The sequence below is a fragment of the Nanorana parkeri genome, unplaced genomic scaffold (assembly GCF_000935625.1).
Source record: "Nanorana parkeri isolate BGI_ZX_2015 unplaced genomic scaffold, ASM93562v1 scaffold488, whole genome shotgun sequence".
NCBI classification, from domain to species: domain Eukaryota; kingdom Metazoa; phylum Chordata; class Amphibia; order Anura; family Dicroglossidae; genus Nanorana; species Nanorana parkeri.
Window position 1 is genome coordinate 690,807 of NW_017306756.1, and position 14,005 is coordinate 704,811.

At 45.7% G+C, this 14,005-nt stretch overlaps 1 protein-coding gene across 1 annotated transcript; it reads left to right on the forward strand.

The window, feature by feature from the left end:
* The first annotated feature begins 297 nt into the window (after window positions 1-297).
* LOC108790608 (tripartite motif-containing protein 14-like) lies at window positions 298-12,110 on the forward strand. Its single transcript, XM_018560916.1, has 5 exons — window positions 298-1,565; window positions 1,836-1,875; window positions 4,549-4,787; window positions 7,471-7,607; window positions 11,971-12,110. Exons 1-5 carry the CDS (start codon window positions 313-315, stop codon window positions 12,108-12,110), a joined length of 1,809 nt encoding a protein of 602 aa, XP_018416418.1. The 5' UTR covers window positions 298-312.
* Window positions 12,111-14,005: the final 1,895 nt, after the last annotated feature.

Below are 14,005 nucleotides of genomic sequence, written 5' to 3' on the forward strand. Positions count from 1 at the left end.
TTTCTGAATCTGAATCAGGAAGATCTGGAGTGTCCCATTTGTATAGACGTTTATAAAGATGCAGTAAACCTGAAATGCGGACACAACTTCTGCCGGGCCTGTATAAAAAAGGTCCTGAATTCACAGAAGTCTGGATCCTACTTCTGTCCCCAATGTAGGAAATTATTCCAGAGTCGTCCTAAAATACACAGGAACCTAACATTGCGTAACCTAGTAAAAGATTTACAGTCTACCCAGTTACATCGGGAGGAGACTGGGATCTCCTGTACTTACTGTATTCACGCTCCTGTACCTGCTGTTAAATCCTGTCTGATGTGTGAAGCTTCTCTGTGTGATGATCACCTGAGAGTCCACAGCAAGTCACCAGAGCACATCCTAACTGAACCCACCACTTCCATGGAGAGTAGGAAATGCTCCGTCCATAAGAAGATTCTGGAGTATTACTGTCTTGCAGATTCTGCCTGTATCTGTGTGTCCTGCAGGCTGGATGGAGAACACCAAGGACATACAGCAGAGCTGTTGCATGAGGCCTCTGAGAAGAAGAAGCAGAAACTAAAGAATGTTCTACAGAAACTGATCACAGAGAGAGAGGAGACTGAGAAGAGAGTCCGGAGTCTGCAGGAACGCAGGAGAAAAGTACAAGAAAGAGCAGCTGGTGTAACAACGAAAGTTACAAGCTTATTTGAAGACACAAGGAGACAGGCAGAAGACCTGCAGAAGAAAGTCCACAATATGATCTCCAGGCAGGAAGAGCGGCTTTCACTCCCAGTCTCTGACCTGATCCAGAAGCTGGAAATAAAGAAGGCCGAGCTGTCCAGGAAGATGGATCACATTGAGGAGATGTGTAACATGACTGACCCACTGACTGTCTTACAGGAATCAGACACAGGGGACTTGTGTGATACTGAGGAGGGAGATGACGAGGACAGAGAGAGACATGATAAACTCCTCCATGATGGACGGAATCTGGATGTGGCTGAGATCTCGCACACATTACACTCGGGGTTATCCAACATGATAAAAGGGGTAAATGCATTCCTACATGTACAGGCCGCAGACATATTACTGGATGTAAATACAGCTCATCATAAACTTCATTTGTCAGGTGATATGAAAACTGCATCCTGGTCCAATACAAAACAAAATCACCCAGAAACATCGGGGAAATTTCAGACATACTATCAGGTGTTAGGCATGAGGAGTTTTTTCTCAGGGAGACATTACTGGGAGCTTGATGTCAGTGAATCAACGAACTGGGCAGTAGGAATGAGTTATGCCGGTATAGACAAGAGAGGACGTCAGTCAGCCATTGGATATAACAGGAAGTCATGGAGTTTAAGCAGATATGAGAACGAGTGTTCAGTGATACATAATGAGGAAAAGGTGCCGTTAGCTGACAATATCTCCAGTGATAAAGTCAGGATCTATCTGGATTACAAGGCCGGGCAGCTGTTTTTTTATGATATGTGTGAACCGATCCGACACTTACACACCTTCACCACCACCTTCACTGAGCCCCTTCATGCTGCACTTTGTGTGTCAGATGGTTCAATAAAGATATCTGGGTGAGTTAGGAGATGTGGGAAATTATTTTACTGTTGGAATTCCAAGGTGACCTAGGGAGGGGAACCTGATTGGATCACTTCTACAAAGTTTCCACCATTTTGTTCTGGCTGCAGGTAATTTCCAGCCAGTTATTCAAGTGGTATTGAAGCCAAACTTTCTTTTTCCAGTTTTGAGTAAAGTAGGAAAGAGTTAGAAACTCTTCCTTGTGTTATTCTTTGTATCCCTGTTTAAATAAGCCACCCTTGCTTTATTTTCATTTTGTTGGCCAGGAAAGTGATGGACAATCCAAAATCACTTTATGTTTCTGTGGTGAGAAAGTCTAGTACATTAGTCCTCCACAATAGAAGTTGTGGAGGAACAGTGCTAATATCTACTTGGTGCGGCACAGTGTTTATTCACTCCATTATTCCTAGAATTCTGTGTCTCCATGCCCCAGAGCTTTACATTGGGGCTACTCCATGCTCTAGAGCTGTACATGGGGGCTAATCCATGCTCCAGAGCTGTACATAGGGGCTCCTCCATGCTCCATGGCTTTACATGGGGGCTACTTCATGCTCCACAGCTGTACATGGGGTCCACTCCATGCTTCAAGGCCGTACAAGGGGGGCACTCCTTGCTCCAGGACTGTTCATAAGGGCTACTCCATGCTTCAGGCTTGTACCTGGGGGCTATTGCATGCTCCAGGGCTGTTTCTTTTTTGTTAAAAACTTATTTCTGAAGAGATCAGAGGGAGGTGGAAATACAGGTCCTCTGAATAACAGAGCTTAAAGGCATGTACTAAAATGCACTTGCAGTGTCAAAACCATCCTCTGGCCACAGCCAAATGGAAGCCTAGATTTGGACCTGACTTTGGAGTTCTGGCATGCCCCCTTCACGCCCACTTCACTATCCAATAGGGCTCCTTTCTGTCTTGTGCCCAGTTGTATAGTAGGATGGCTAGGTAGTCGGCACACCAGAATATTAGAGTCTAAGTCTGTATTTGCCTAGTGTGCCTGGTTTTAAATCATCTCAGGCCAATTACAAGGTGTTGATGCCGTTGGTGGTGCATCATCTTGGGGTGCTCATATTTTGACCTTCACTAAAGTTTGTGAAGTTACACTTTGGCAGCTTGGCTTTCAATGAACCTTGTTTTTGGTTTAGTACTGGTTTTAGTTGACAGTTGTGGGAGGTAATTAGGCCATTGCTGGAGTTTTGTCACTCATTTACACTTTTTTGGGGGGAGAAGAGCTGCAATGTTCAAAAACACAGTTGCATGATTGGGGCTTGGCTATCTAGCATCTGCCTTGCCCTCAAATTGCAAGAATGCAAAAAATGGTTACATAACGTTAGACCGCAACCTCTCTCTCATGCTCTAGTGTATCTTGGGCTAGGGTGCAGTGGGCTCAGAGAGAGGGCGATGCTGGGAGCCAGGAAACACTTTTGTGTTCATAGCAACTCGCTTACAGAATTAAAATAAGGGCCACCCAGCAAATGTAGGTAGGTTGAGTTCCTTGGGCTGTTTAAATGTTTAAGTGACCCTGCCACTACATCATCAAGTAAATGCAGCCTGTAAAAGATGCCATATACTCCCCTTTCCAGCAGCCTTTGTATTAAATCGCTGGGGTGTTGCTATTCTCTGGCCATTGCAGGTATCCAAAACCTCTCCTTGCTTCTCCAGCTGCACTGTGTGGTTGCTGCATCAATAAAAGATAGCTATACCAGGGGTAGGCAACCTTAGCCCTCCAGCTGTGGTAAAAATACAAAGCCCAACATACATCTGCCTCTGGAAGTCATGCCTGTGGCTTTTAGAGTCTTGCAATGGCTCATGGGATTTGTAGTTTCACAACAACTGGAGTGCCAAGATTGCCTACCCCTGAGCTATACCATGACCTGGACCTGTTAATATGTTTGGTAAAGTTAGTTATTTGTGATTTTTTTTTTTTTTGCTTCCACTAAAGAGATATGCTTTGGGATGGGCATTAGGATAAAGTACTTTGCCCAGGTAACAGTGATCAGTTAAGTTGTTTCTGTTTTTTTTTTACAATAAAGTTTTTTCTTCACTGCCTTGCGTGTACAATGTGTCATTTGCTCTCTGTTATCTAAATGGACACATGGACAAAAAAGAAGCCTTGAACACAGAGGGATCAAAGTACTCCAAGAGATGGCTCATTCTCTGCCAAATCCATCCTCCGAGGCTGCCACTGCACTGGTTATCCACAAACAGGGTTATACAATGCTGAAAAGTAAAAAAAATACAAACCCTTCGATGAGTACCAGTAGATTCCCAATTACAATTAGACATATGGTCTACAATAAGACATAGCAAGGTGAGCACCATACGTCGTATTTGATTATAATGGAGAATCTACTGGTACCCCTAGAGGTGCCACCGTTTCTTCTTTCTTTTCCATTATCCAAATGGAGGTCTATAGCTGAAGCTTTTCCTTCTCTGGTCCCCATGTTTCCAATATCCCCAGAGGAAAATCAGCATGAAAAAGTCGATTTAACTCTTGACGCTAATCATTACCATCACACAATCCTCTAGGAGTAGTCTTTCCTGTAAATATCCACAGGATTTGGAGAGGCTGGTCGTCAGAGAGACTCTGGGGTTCTCATCAGATACATAGAAGACAAAAGCAACAAAGCGCCACCAAAGATTTCACACAAAGAGGTGGCGCTTTGTTGCTTTTGTCTTCTCTGAAAATCTGCATGAGCTTACCTTTGGTACCAGTACTGTAAAAGCACAGTTGCGGCCGCGCATTCACGCAAAGGGCCAACCGCCGGAATCGCGGCAAACTGCGCATTCGTGAGATACGCGGAAAGACGCGCAGACGGATGGCACACAGGAAGTGAGGTAGCTGTCTTAATTCAATGACTATTTAAGGATGAACCTGCTTCCCTCTCATTGCTGATGGTCTTGTCAGTTGGTGCTTGTTACCTGTGTTCTCTGCTTGACCTGCTTTGACTTGGATTGCCCTGGACTACTCTTCTGCTTGCTGCCAGCCCCTGACCCCAGCCTTTTCCCTGGATTTGCTATCGTCTTCCGAATTAATACTCCGCTGCCCGACTGGATTCGACCTTTGGCTTGCTAACCTCCCTACAAAGTTATTCCTGCACGGTGTCTGTCTCCGGCCTGCGGCACTCGTGCTCCTCTTTGCCTTGCGCCCTCCTTTTCCCAACTCCAAGGGTCTCAGGACACGAATTGCAAGAGACGCCTCTCCATCGTCTGGTCTCAGCCTCCGGTACGTGATAAGTACACTATAGACATCGCTTATGGGGGGGATAATGTAATAGAAAGTCAGGAGTTGTATAAAGTCACTGTTACTGGTGGCTTTGTGAACAGTGGTCAGTATTCTTCCCCATGAAAGGAAGTATTCTTGGCGTAAGGCCCCATGTGGGTGGAAGCACTATGGTACCTTGCTATTTTTATGCAACCCAATAAATAAGAGCTTGGCATATTTACATATAGTACTATGGCTTGAACATGACTAATAGAAAAACTACTATGACCGCCATATCACCAAACATATTGTACCTGGTATATACCTTCTTGAATGCAAAACTATTCCTATGTGCCTACTCCTCATTATTCTCCAGCTGGAGAGATATATCTGGCCCTCTCCTCAGCCTGATATGTTCACTTTTGGTGTAATAATATTGCCAAAAATGGTCTTGGGTGTCTTGAGTTTTGGTCTATTAAATGAATGGATGCACCCAAGAGTGGTTTTATCACTTTCAAAAAATGAATGTGGAGTAATAAAAACCGCTGAGTTTTAAAGTTCACCTAAATCTTAATCTATACCTGTTTCCTAAGCTAAGTTCAACTGCTAAACCTGACCTTAAAGGCTGGAAGCAGGGGCGTATCTAGAAATCACATGCAAAATTTTGTATGGGGCCCTGTGATTTCTAGTTAAGCCCACCTGATAACCCAAACAGCCCATCTGAGGGTGACCTTGCAGAGCCCACCATAGACTTTCTATGGTGGGCTCTGCAGGGTCTCATGTGGGCAGTCAAGCCCTCTTACCTGTTTGCTCCAATCCTCTGTCCGCCTCCTTCTCCTCCACGATCCCTGGCGGGCCCCGCCTCCTCTGTAACTGGGCCCCACCTCCTCGATCACCGGGCCCCGCCGCTCTCATAGCTATGCTCCGCCTTTTCGATCACTGGGCCCCGCCTCCATCGCTGCTGACGACAGGCCCAGTCACCTCCTCCGAAGCTGCGGGTTGTCACTGACTCAGCAGTGGCTGTGAGGAGGAACGCGCCGCTTCACATGTTCCTCCTAACAGCCGCCAGTGACAGCCAGCAGCCTGAGATGCCATAACGACCCAGGTGGCCCGCATGGCATCAGGGGCATGTCCTTGCCGGACCCCCCTGTCCCCCGGGCCCCATAGCGGCCGCCTGGGTCGCTATTGTGATTGTTACGCCACTGGCTGGAAGTGACACTAAACTCTGGAGTTAAAGGGGTTCTAAACCCTCCGTTTTTTTGCCTATATCTACTACTAGCAAGCAGTAGATATAGGCAAGAAGTTAAAAAAAAAAAAACGCTTGAACTGGTTTTAAACTTACCTCTTTATCGCTGCTCGCTCCCGCGCCGAGAATCAGGAAGTGATCGTACATGCCTGTGGCTTTTAGAGTCTTGCAATGGCTCATGGGATTTGTAGTTTCACAACAACTGGAGTGCCAAGATTGCCTACCCCTGAGCTATACCATGACCTGGACCTGTTAATATGTTTGGTAAAGTTAGTTATTTGTGATTTTTTTTTTTTTTGCTTCCACTAAAGAGATATGCTTTGGGATGGGCATTAGGATAAAGTACTTTGCCCAGGTAACAGTGATCAGTTAAGTTGTTTCTGTTTTTTTTTTACAATAAAGTTTTTTCTTCACTGCCTTGCGTGTACAATGTGTCATTTGCTCTCTGTTATCTAAATGGACACATGGACAAAAAAGAAGCCTTGAACACAGAGGGATCAAAGTACTCCAAGAGATGGCTCATTCTCTGCCAAATCCATCCTCCGAGGCTGCCACTGCACTGGTTATCCACAAACAGGGTTATACAATGCTGAAAAGTAAAAAAAATACAAACCCTTCGATGAGTACCAGTAGATTCCCAATTACAATTAGACATATGGTCTACAATAAGACATAGCAAGGTGAGCACCATACGTCGTATTTGATTATAATGGAGAATCTACTGGTACCCCTAGAGGTGCCACCGTTTCTTCTTTCTTTTCCATTATCCAAATGGAGGTCTATAGCTGAAGCTTTTCCTTCTCTGGTCCCCATGTTTCCAATATCCCCAGAGGAAAATCAGCATGAAAAAGTCGATTTAACTCTTGACGCTAATCATTACCATCACACAATCCTCTAGGAGTAGTCTTTCCTGTAAATATCCACAGGATTTGGAGAGGCTGGTCGTCAGAGAGACTCTGGGGTTCTCATCAGATACATAGAAGACAAAAGCAACAAAGCGCCACCAAAGATTTCACACAAAGAGGTGGCGCTTTGTTGCTTTTGTCTTCTCTGAAAATCTGCATGAGCTTACCTTTGGTACCAGTACTGTAAAAGCACAGTTGCGGCCGCGCATTCACGCAAAGGGCCAACCGCCGGAATCGCGGCAAACTGCGCATTCGTGAGATACGCGGAAAGACGCGCAGACGGATGGCACACAGGAAGTGAGGTAGCTGTCTTAATTCAATGACTATTTAAGGATGAACCTGCTTCCCTCTCATTGCTGATGGTCTTGTCAGTTGGTGCTTGTTACCTGTGTTCTCTGCTTGACCTGCTTTGACTTGGATTGCCCTGGACTACTCTTCTGCTTGCTGCCAGCCCCTGACCCCAGCCTTTTCCCTGGATTTGCTATCGTCTTCCGAATTAATACTCCGCTGCCCGACTGGATTCGACCTTTGGCTTGCTAACCTCCCTACAAAGTTATTCCTGCACGGTGTCTGTCTCCGGCCTGCGGCACTCGTGCTCCTCTTTGCCTTGCGCCCTCCTGTTCCCAACTCCAAGGGTCTCAGGACACGAATTGCAAGAGACGCCTCTCCATCGTCTGGTCTCAGCCTCCGGTACGTGATAAGTACACTATAGACATCGCTTATGGGGGGGATAATGTAATAGAAAGTCAGGAGTTGTATAAAGTCACTGTTACTGGTGGCTTTGTGAACAGTGGTCAGTATTCTTCCCCATGAAAGGAAGTATTCTTGGCGTAAGGCCCCATGTGGGTGGAAGCACTATGGTACCTTGCTATTTTTATGCAACCCAATAAATAAGAGCTTGGCATATTTACATATAGTACTATGGCTTGAACATGACTAATAGAAAAACTACTATGACCGCCATATCACCAAACATATTGTACCTGGTATATACCTTCTTGAATGCAAAACTATTCCTATGTGCCTACTCCTCATTATTCTCCAGCTGGAGAGATATATCTGGCCCTCTCCTCAGCCTGATATGTTCACTTTTGGTGTAATAATATTGCCAAAAATGGTCTTGGGTGTCTTGAGTTTTGGTCTATTAAATGAATGGATGCACCCAAGAGTGGTTTTATCACTTTCAAAAAATGAATGTGGAGTAATAAAAACCGCTGAGTTTTAAAGTTCACCTAAATCTTAATCTATACCTGTTTCCTAAGCTAAGTTCAACTGCTAAACCTGACCTTAAAGGCTGGAAGCAGGGGCGTATCTAGAAATCACATGCAAAATTTTGTATGGGGCCCTGTGATTTCTAGTTAAGCCCACCTGATAACCCAAACAGCCCATCTGAGGGTGACCTTGCAGAGCCCACCATAGACTTTCTATGGTGGGCTCTGCAGGGTCTCATGTGGGCAGTCAAGCCCTCTTACCTGTTTGCTCCAATCCTCTGTCCGCCTCCTTCTCCTCCACGATCCCTGGCGGGCCCCGCCTCCTCTGTAACTGGGCCCCACCTCCTCGATCACCGGGCCCCGCCGCTCTCATAGCTATGCTCCGCCTTTTCGATCACTGGGCCCCGCCTCCATCGCTGCTGACGACAGGCCCAGTCACCTCCTCCGAAGCTGCGGGTTGTCACTGACTCAGCAGTGGCTGTGAGGAGGAACGCGCCGCTTCACATGTTCCTCCTAACAGCCGCCAGTGACAGCCAGCAGCCTGAGATGCCATAACGACCCAGGTGGCCCGCATGGCATCAGGGGCATGTCCTTGCCGGACCCCCCTGTCCCCCGGGCCCCATAGCGGCCGCCTGGGTCGCTATTGTGATTGTTACGCCACTGGCTGGAAGTGACACTAAACTCTGGAGTTAAAGGGGTTCTAAACCCTCCGTTTTTTTGCCTATATCTACTACTAGCAAGCAGTAGATATAGGCAAGAAGTTAAAAAAAAAAAAACGCTTGAACTGGTTTTAAACTTACCTCTTTATCGCTGCTCGCTCCCGCGCCGAGAATCAGGAAGTGATCGTACGGCCGCAAAGCATCTTGGGGCGGGCGCATGCACAGTTCCGATTCTCGGCCGGGAGACGAGCAGAGACGCAAGGTAAGTCTATGGACGCATGCACCCGCCTGCAGACACCGCTGGATCGGAGAGACAGAGCAGTCAGCGCTGGATCGGAGTGACGTTGCACCGCTGGAGGGACACATGAAAACAGGTGGAAAGAAGAGGAAGATCAGAATAAGAGACATCATTTGAGGTAAGTGCTAACATTTACATGGGGTGGAGGGGAAAATTTTTTGGCTTTAATGTCACTTTAAATCTTAGAAATACATTCAAGTACTTGAACTATTACCAGAAATGTATCTTATTTGTGTATCACTCGGCTGTAGATCCTCAAATCATCTCTGAATTGGTGCTGACACTGTCCTTGCTTCTGGAGGGGGGCTACGTCTGTTCCCCATGGTCCCTGTGTGTGTTGTAAAGTAGTCACCACTCCAAGCTCACTCCTGTGATGGACTACAATCTCAATACAAATTAGGAAACTAAACATGAGATTTATAGTCCATCCCAGGAGTGAGTTTGGAGCGGTGAATGAACCTTTGAGTTTTTGTGTCAATAAAAGTGGGCAAAGAAACCCTAAAAAGAAGATTTAAGCAAGTGTCCTTAAAGTGTTCCTTTTTTTTATATATTATAAAGAGGGCCAGATGTGATTGCATTTGCTTTTTTTTAAAAACAATTTAGTTTCCTCGTTCTCAAGTTATCCTCAGACCGCTAGCTGCTGAGAAGACACCCGTGCTTGCTTGTTCCTGCAGCTAGCGGTGTGTGTCCATAGACACACACAGCTTGTGCAAGCCACACCCCCTGCTCCCATAGTCACACTTTAACTGACGGCAGAAGGAGCCTATGTCTCCTCTGCCCTCAGTACCTTCCCCCAGGACGAGGAAGTTCGGGGAAAGCGCTGAGTATCTTTCTTCCCGGTTGCGGCGGAAGAGATGACCGACCGCAGGTAAGTGTGTGTGTGTGTGGTGGTGGTGGGGGGCATTTTTTACATTAATGCAGATATATATATATATATATATACACATACAGGGCTTGAAAAATCCACTCGTCCTCTCGTCGGTGACGAGAGGATGGCGGAGCCCGACGAGTAGCTTCCCGGCCGGCCGTTGTAATTACATGGCCGGCCGGGAGCTTTACATTCAAGTGATTGGGCGTCTCTAGAGACGCCCAATCGCTTGTATTAGCAGCAGCTAATCGTTGCCGATCCCGAGATCCGCTGTGCCCGGTGCAGCCGGGAGCAGCACGGGTGCTCTGTGACAGGAGATCAAAGGGAGATCGTTACACGATCTCCCTCTGATCTTCTCTCAGTCCCCAATGCAGGAAGTGATGTATATTACATCACTTCCGCATTATGCTGTCACTCTCCAGCTACAGAAGCTGGTGGAGCAGATCTCTGCTTCTCTGGGGGTCCCTAGGTGACATTAGGGGTCTTGGAGACCCCTGATGTCTCCATTAAGAGGACCTGTCATGTAGATTGGCTATCACATAGGGGGCTTCTTAGTGATAGCAATAAAGTTGTGTAAAAAAAAAAAAAAGCATAAAAAAAAAATGTGTCGGGTGCGCCTTCGTGCGAAAACGACGATTGTGCCGCACATGTTACGTATCACCAAGAACGTTGGAGTGTGAGTAATAGTTTTAGGGCCATCAATCACTAATAACACCCCCAAACTGATGAGCAATAAAAGTGTGGTCGTTTTTTAGATTTTGCGGGCGTGCGCAATTTTAAGGCTTGACATGTTTGGTGTCTATTTACCTGAGGCGACCCCGTCTTTTATGTTTTACCAAAAATATAACACACACACACACATTTATTTTATACAACATGTATATGAGCAATGGGGAGGTAATTTCACCTTTCCTTGTAACAACGACACAAAAATAAAAAATTAGGGCTGGTAATGATTACAATTTTTGTGTACAATTAATCGAAATTTTTTTTAATCGATTAATGATAACGCACATACAGATCCAACTACATTGGCCTATACACATACAGCACAGCTAAATGAAATGTTTATTATTATCATAATCATTATTCTGCATAGTGGGTGAAAGACAGATGAATGGCAGGATCCCCCTCCTCTACATTCTGTGAAAAGAATGCAAAGAACTCTGTGAATGGGTGGAAGGGAGGGGGAGAGCGGCTCCCAATTCTTCTTTTAACAGCAGCAGCAGTTAACCCATAATGTGCTGGAAGTTCACTGCTATGCAGAGGATCCGGCATCGCTGAAGGGAGGATTTCTACAGGAACTGTCATGAAGCAGGACATAGGACGCACTTTATTAGAGGCAAGTAATGCCCCTGCTGCTGTATAACCCCCCAACAAATGTAACTTTAGCTTAAGGCCCTGTTCATGTTTTGCCACACATGCGCATCGGTATGCATTCACACAACGTGAGAGAATGCGTGACGTTGAAATGCGATGCGTGCAATTCTGGCGCCACTATTTCTCAATGGCACGTCACACATGGCCACCTGACAAATGCCTGAAAACAGGAGTTCTAAAATAGCATGAAGCTTCTGTGCCGCTTTTGTTGTGTGTTGGGCAGCCCATTGAAATTAAAGTGCTGCCCTGTGCTGATGCACAGCAAAATACGCGCAACTGTGACGCTTGTTCACGTGCACCTTACTTTAAAAGGTAGTTATGAATGAATGAGTGCGTTTGTCATTTGTTTCACCTGTGTTCACATGCGCCGCAAGTGTGAATAGGCATCGGCGCATCAGTACTGTTTCTCTCAGCACACATGCGTTTAGTGCGGCTTGCTGGTGTCAATCGGCCCTCTAAGGATAACATATACTTTCCATCATCATTGAGGATTAGAAACATAGCCTATTATAATGGTTTGTTAAAGAATCTATGTATAAATGTTGTATATATACCTATAATAATAATAATGTCACCGGTGTTCTATCGAATTCTCCAACTCCTCGAGACCTCCAACTCCCGTTTTGCACCTGCGCAGCCACCCAAGAGAAGTATCAAGTTGTAAAATCTGCAGCAGTGCGCCTGTGCGGGCACCCGATGCCACAAGCACCGACGGGAGTTGGAGAACTCGACGACAATTTCAAAGCCGCACGGGTGCACCTACGGCAAGTGAAGTAAAAAAAACTGTGACGGCTGGCACCCGGCCACTAGCACCATCTCGGCATAAGCTACAATGTTTGTGACGTCACGAGTTGGAGATCTCGACGAGTTGGCCACCTCGACATAACACCGGCAGCCACTTTAGTAGTCACAGCGTTCTCCAGTCAGAGGCTTCCGTGTCCCAAGCCTCGTTCTCGCCTCCTGTCAGCGTTCTCCATCCTCTGAGCTCCAAACCTCATTGTGACCACAGACAACAGAGATTCCTGTGAAGTCCTGGGAGGGAATGGGGGGTGGAAGCAGGCCTGGAGCTGGAAAGGAGGCTTGGATATGAGAGACTCAACCTGGAGAGCGCTGTGAGGAGCTGAAATGAGGCTTGGACATGGAAGCCTCTGGCTGGAGCTTGCTGTGACCATACTGCGGGTAACACTCAATAGGATTACTGTTATTCTAATCCAGCGAATCTACTGAACTGGTAAGAGACCTGAATATATATGTATTCCATTATGATTGTAAACTCTCATGAGCCGGGTCCTCCTAACCATCTTGTCTTGTTACTGTACAGTCTCCCTTTATATTGTGAAGCTCTTTTTTTTTTAAATATATATTTATTACATTTTTCAAATATAACATATATACATATACATTTAAATACAACAACATTTTTCCCTTAAACATATACATTCATTCATTCAATTACATAATACTTATTATTTTCCCTTCCTCTTCCACCACTTCATCCATAAGAGATCCCCATAATCTTACACTTCCAATAACTTTTATTTAAATACATCTCCTCCCCCCATGCTTTTATCCTTTATTCAAGTGCATTTCTCTCAGATCTATTTCATTTCGTGTAGTGTTTATCCTCTGCTCCTTTAAGGGGAGCACAGGAAGAGTGCCCATGGTGGGAGAGAGGGAGAACGAGATGGGAGAGAGAGATAGAGAAAGAAAAAAAAAAACAAAACTCTTTACCACTATGTGTATTGTGTATATCTCCTTATTTCTTACGTGTTCCAGTTATCTCTATCCCCCCTCTACCTCCCATTCCCCTTTATCATTAATCACTTCCTCATCTAGTTTATTTATGTGACACTTCTACTTTATGTCTGTGTGATACTACTCACATCATTTTCCCTTACCCATACCTTTTTTATTCTTATATTGTGAAGCTCAGCACAAACCATTGGCGTTATATAAATCATGAATAATAATAATAAGGAATCTGATAATAAGCCGATCGATGTGGAAGGAAAAGAGCTCTTTGAAATACTTGAAGATGTGAGATATCTAAGAAGAGGCCGAAATAGTCATTGAAGATACTGTACAGCCAGGGGTGAGCGGGCTAAATAAAGCGCCCTAAGCCTCGTCAATTGCAATTTAGGTAGAGAAGGTGCAGTATCAGTGAAACCATACGACAACGACAGCTTTACGAATCGGCTATAACGGCCAAAGTGTAGGTGTATTTTATTATGTACACTATATTGCCATAAGTATTGGGACGCCCCTCCAAATCATTGGATTCAGGTGTTCCGGGAAATTTCCTTGCTACTAAATATTCCGCGGTCACCTGTTACTGGTATTATAACAAAGTGGGAGCAACTGGGAACAACAGCAACTACAGACTTATAGCTACAGACCTCCAAACTTCGTGTGGCCTTCAGATTGGCACAACAACAGTGCGTGGAGAGCTCCATGGAATGGGTTTCCATGGCCGAGCAGCTGCATCCAAGCCGTACATCACCAAGTGCAATGCAAAGCGTGGGATGCCGTGGTGTAAAGTGCGCCGCCACTGGACTCTAGAGAAGTGGAGACGTGTTCTCTGGAGTGACCAATCACGTTTCTCTGTCTGGCAAACCGATGGACGTGTCTGGGTTTGGCGGTAGGGTTGCCACCTTTTCTTTCAGCGAAACCCA